The 5,051-nt window shown below is 34.6% G+C and overlaps 1 protein-coding gene across 1 annotated transcript; it reads left to right on the plus strand.

Annotated features, from left to right (window-relative positions):
• Window positions 1-648: 648 nt before the first annotated feature.
• LOC149568829 (amino acid permease 2-like) lies at window positions 649-4,751 on the plus strand. The gene is made up of 8 exons (XM_089817628.1): window positions 649-797; window positions 1,188-1,327; window positions 1,994-2,227; window positions 2,350-2,443; window positions 2,544-2,758; window positions 2,835-2,977; window positions 3,619-3,846; window positions 3,982-4,751. The coding sequence occupies exons 2-8, from the start codon at window positions 1,255-1,257 to the stop codon at window positions 4,405-4,407; spliced, it is 1,413 nt and encodes a 470-aa protein (XP_089673754.1). The 5' UTR covers window positions 649-797; window positions 1,188-1,254; the 3' UTR covers window positions 4,408-4,751.
• The last annotated feature ends 300 nt before the right edge of the window (window positions 4,752-5,051 follow it).

Raw genomic sequence — 5,051 nt, forward strand, 5'->3', positions numbered from 1 at the left:
AATTCATTACTCCAAAACTATGCATTCATATCATCTCTGAGCACGCCATAAAGTTTATACCAGGGTCCAGGCCTATAAGGACAAATCTACTTTACATTCACGACACAAACAGAGATGTGTCTGTGATCCCACCGTCTGGTAACTCAAAAAATGCAATATATTCTAACAACCTCGAACAAATCATGGATGCTTTTCCCGAATATTTTGGAGGCTTTTCTCTTTGTTAAAGGTAAGGTTTTTGTCTAGGTGCAACGTTTCTTCAGTTGCAATTCATTTTTAGCAAGCATGCCATATACATGTTTGGGTAAGTTTTAGATTCCAATTACATTGTCATTTATTTGAATTTACACACTATCAGAGTAAACTCTATAAATTCTTTGTCACTTAGCCCTTATCATGGTTTCATGTTAATTTGCATTGATGACCGTAAAAATCATCATATTCTCTAGTCTTTTACTACGCTCTTGTTTACATCTACATGCAGGTGATGCCCTCAGAATAATCAGCTCACCAATTTTGTCTGTCATATTCTTTGTTTACTTTGTAAGTTGCTTGGCACTTGTTCCTTTCTCCCTTCATGCAAAATAGATGTCTGAATGATAACTTTTTCTTTTTTCTATTTCCAAACATTTGTGTTTACATCCCATCACAATACAAGCCTCATTTGTCTGTGAGGACTTTTGGGTCTATTCCCATATGTTTACGGTTGTTATAAATACAGATTCAACTTGTTATTCTTTTATAATACCCTCCTATCTATATGTGCTTCTTCATCGGTCATTTTCTTTTGTAAATCGGTTAGTTCTCAGGCTTTTCTGTTTATGTATCTGGTCTAGTGTATCTCATAGCAGATATAAATTTTTCATTTGTTACAGTGCAGCTTGATGCAAAAATTACTAGTATGCTAGGTTCAAAATGCTTAAGTCTTTTGCCTGCCAAAAAATCTTTTTCTCTAGTCAATACCCATAAAAATTTTATAAACTAAAAACACTCTGTAAATGCCTTTTCGTTTGTAAGTGGGTCATTGATATAGGCTTCATTGAAGCACAAGTCTTCTTTATTGCATGCATGTTTCAGTTATAAATATTGTAAGTTTAATTTCAGCAATTTCTGAAGAAGACACCTCCTGAGTAGATGCCTGATCAGTTCTAAAGAGGCTAACAGATTGTTTACTGTTAAATGTTCAGAATACCAGCAGAAGTATATTGCTTCAATTTATATTACATTCAATAGATTGGTTTAGAAGCAGCAGTAATGGATATAGAAGAAAGCCAACGTGTAAGAAAGGATGAAGATACTAGTTCTGATGACGGACGTTCCAGATCAGGTAATTTATTAAATGCTTTGAACCAGCCTGAAAGGATAGCTAATCTAAGTGATGGTGTAAGCTTTCCACAGACTATTAATTCTATCTTTATCTTTTTCTTTGACATTTAGTATCACGTCCAGTAATTCACCAGTTGAAAAAACGCCTTCAAAAAGTTAGGACAGTACCTTTTTAGGCTCTCTGTGTAACCTAATACATATTTTTCTAACGATTAGCCACTGTGTGATCCAAAGCACTGAAAAGAAAGATATACGCTCAGGTTTAATTAGATTGCAGAAAGAGCCTTAAAATGATTAGGACAGTATATTTTAAAATGGTTTGGGCAGTACTTTTTTGTTTCTCTTTCTACAATCTAATATTCTTTTTTCCATTTGATGGATCAATGAGCGTTATCCATAAAATCACATGTACAATTTTTATCTAGAAATTTGATCTATAACTAATCAAGTGCCTTGGAGCACAATCTGAAAGGGCCAGGATGAAACAAAACAAAACATTTTCTTCTCTAATAGAGCTCACGTATTACTGTGATTTCAGCTGAGTCATCTAAACAACTCAAAACTTGATTGTGAAGAATTATATTAGCTTGTATTGAAACCTATTGTTTAACACATTATGATATGCACCTTGGCATTGATAGACATATATTTGGTTGTTGTTTCACAGGGAATTTATGGACAGCAACATCTCATGTTATAACAGCGGTAATAGGGGCAGGAGTTTTGTCTTTGCCATGGAGTGTGGCTCAGCTTGGTTGGATTATGGGAGCAACAGTTCTTCTTGCTTTTGGTGCTGTGACAACATATGCTTCTCTTCTACTTGCAGACTGCTATAGGTCACCTGATCCTATTATTGGAAAACGCAACTACACATACTCAGATGCAGTGAAGAACATTTTAGGTTTATTTTCAAACTACTCTCTTTGATTAGGTTTAGGTTTTACGATTAATTTCAAACCATGGTTCTATATCTGGTTGTTTACTTGATTCTAAAGTTGATTATTTGTTTTCTTTTATCACCAGGTGGCAAGAAGGTTATGATATGCAAGATTGGCCAGTATGCTAATCTTTATGGAGCCATGGTTGGATACACGCTAACTTCAGCTATCAGCATGATGTATGTGAAGAATAAAATCATATATACAATATTTTATTATATATCAAATTTCTATTTGTTCTTATGGCTGTTGTAGTTCTAAATTGTTAAACTGAACCAGGGCAATAAAAAAGGCAGGATGTTTTCACACAGAGGGGCATGCAACCTCATGCGTTGTTTCAGGCAACATGTTTATGGTGATATTTGGAGTAATTGAGTTGATGCTATCTCTGCTTCCAAGCTTGGAGAAAATTTCATGGCTTTCAATTCTTGCAGCGATTATGTCTTTTGCATACTCTTCAATTGGCTTGGGTCTTAGCATAGCTAAAGCTGCAGGTATCTAGACTATCCAAAACCTTTGGATCTACATTTCTATTGTATTTCATTGAAGTATAATTGTTTTCTTCTGTAGAAAAGAAGCATCCTTCTGGAACCTTAGGAGGAGTACCCATTGGTGGTAGTGTCACAAAAGCAAAGAAGTCATGGAATTCCTTCCAAGCATTGGGAAACATTGCACTTTCATACACGTTTGCGATGGTTCTGATAGAAATTCAGGCAAGTTCTACAAAATTTCTGCAATTTTTCACCTATTAATAAGGATCTATTTATTTAAAATTCAATGCTTCCATATAAATCTTCCTTTTTTTTTTAATGGTCGATAAGGGGATTTTAGTGTGTGTTTTACATTACATTTAGATTTTCATATATTTTCATGCTAGCAGTAGTAAACATTTTCCTTGAGTTTGGGGGCCTTCATTTTCTTGTCACAGATGAAGGGCTTGGGTCATTGTTCTAAGTTTTTCTTATACGGTTCAAACATAATGGCACTGGAGGATTAATCTTTTAATCCAATGTGATTGTTCTTCATCAAACATTTCAGACCATATTCTCATCATAACTGTAGAAATTTTAATACAATCAGTTTTGTAAGAGTCTGTGTTGCATCTAAATTACTAATATTTGTTCATAGCATGACCTTTGTTACCTTAAAAGAACAACTTTTAAACATTAAGGAAGAAATTAAGCTTAGAAAAATAAGTCAGCTTTGATTATTTAACACTTTTAGCCCAGGAATCAAGCTTTAGTGTGTGATGTTTAAGCGTCAGCCTTAAAAGTAATAATAATTACTAACAGAAATGCATATTTGATCAGATCTGTACTAATATTAGACAAATCACAAACTGGGTCTCTCGCAGGACACCATCAAATCTCCTCCTCCAGAGAACAAAACCATGAAAAATGCAACAGTAATTGGCATGACGGTGACAACTCTTTTCTACATGTCCATAGGCTTAGCTGGGTATGCAGCTTTTGGGAACAATGCACCTGGAAATATGCTCACTGGATTTGGTTTCTATGAGCCATTCTGGTTGATTGACATAGGCAATCTCTGCATTGTTATTCACCTTGTGGGAGCTTATCAGGTACACAATCACAGCTTCATTATTAACATGGTAACAATATGTTATACTCCCATGTTTTCCAAAATTCTATTACATGGTGTTTTGTTGTTGTTGCTTTTTTCAATTCTTGATAGCCCTGTTTTCTTTCATTTGAAGGTGTTTGCTCAGCCTGTATTTGCTGTCATTGAGGAATGGGCATCTCACAAGTGGAAAAATCATGGCCTTGTAACCACTGTACACAACATAAGAATTCCATTGTGCGGATCCATAAACTTAACTATGTTTTCTCTATTAGTGAGGAGTTTAATGGTTGTGTCAACAACAGTGATTGCCATGCTTGTGCCTTTCTTCAATGCCCTGATGGGTTTCATAGGTGCCATCTCATTCTGGCCATTGACTGTGTACCTTCCAGTTCAAATGTATCTGACACAATCCAATGTGCAAAAATGGAGTACAAAATGGCTACTCAACCAATCTCTCAGCTTGATTTGCCTTGTCGTATCAGTGACTGGTGTTGTGGGGTCAATTGCAGGAATCATTCAGGACCTCAAACATGTCACTCTCTTTGACATGAAATATTAGTGAAGCTCGACTGACACTTATGTTATCAATTTTTCTGTCATCCCCTCAAAAGTGATCTGAGTTAGTGCAATTCAAGCTGTTTGAGACGATACACTGCAAGGAATCTTCTAATGCAAATTGATGCTCTCCATGATTTAGATAAATATAGGATGCTTGTTATATTCCTCGCAACACAAAACATAAAAATATTACTGACAATAGTGCCAGCATTTTATTGAATCATGTCACTTACGCTAAAGACTTTGCTGTTCGTGTTTGGATATAAAACATCAACCATGTAAAATCTTTGTCGAAGAATTGGATTATTGAATAACAATAGAAAGATGTCATCGTCCATTTTGTTACGTAGTGCACCCATCATTATTATTAGTAGAGCACGCCTGGCTTATGCTATTATTTTTCGTTATTACCTTCTAGAAGTTCGTATTTTATGTATAGTATCTAGGGTTCATGTTTTTAGGACTAGGAGGATCGTTATACTGTATTGAATAGAATAAGTTTGTAATGCTGAAAATTATATATTTGTATTTCTTTCAAATATCCTGAATTTATTTTCATTAGTATGTTTTCAAAGTAATTATTAGTTTATAAGTATTACATCTTTGGGTGAATTCTACTCCTAAAATAATTATATCTTAATTTTA

This window comes from Cupressus sempervirens, chromosome 3, assembly GCF_028749045.1.
Source record: "Cupressus sempervirens isolate cs-2001-9-10 chromosome 3, ASM2874904v1, whole genome shotgun sequence".
NCBI classification, from domain to species: domain Eukaryota; kingdom Viridiplantae; phylum Streptophyta; class Pinopsida; order Cupressales; family Cupressaceae; genus Cupressus; species Cupressus sempervirens.

Bases quoted from the DNA above. Each gene is read 5' to 3' on its own strand.
- LOC149568829 (XM_089817628.1), top strand. From the start codon at position 1,255: ATGGATATAGAAGAAAGCCAACGTGTAAGAAAGGATGAAGATACTAGT. The intron at 2,978-3,618 runs GCAAGTTCTACA...GGTCTCTCGCAG, and splicing joins TGGTTCTGATAGAAATTCAG to GACACCATCAAATCTCCTCC. The intron at 3,847-3,981 runs GTACACAATCAC...TTTCATTTGAAG, and splicing joins ACCTTGTGGGAGCTTATCAG to GTGTTTGCTCAGCCTGTATT.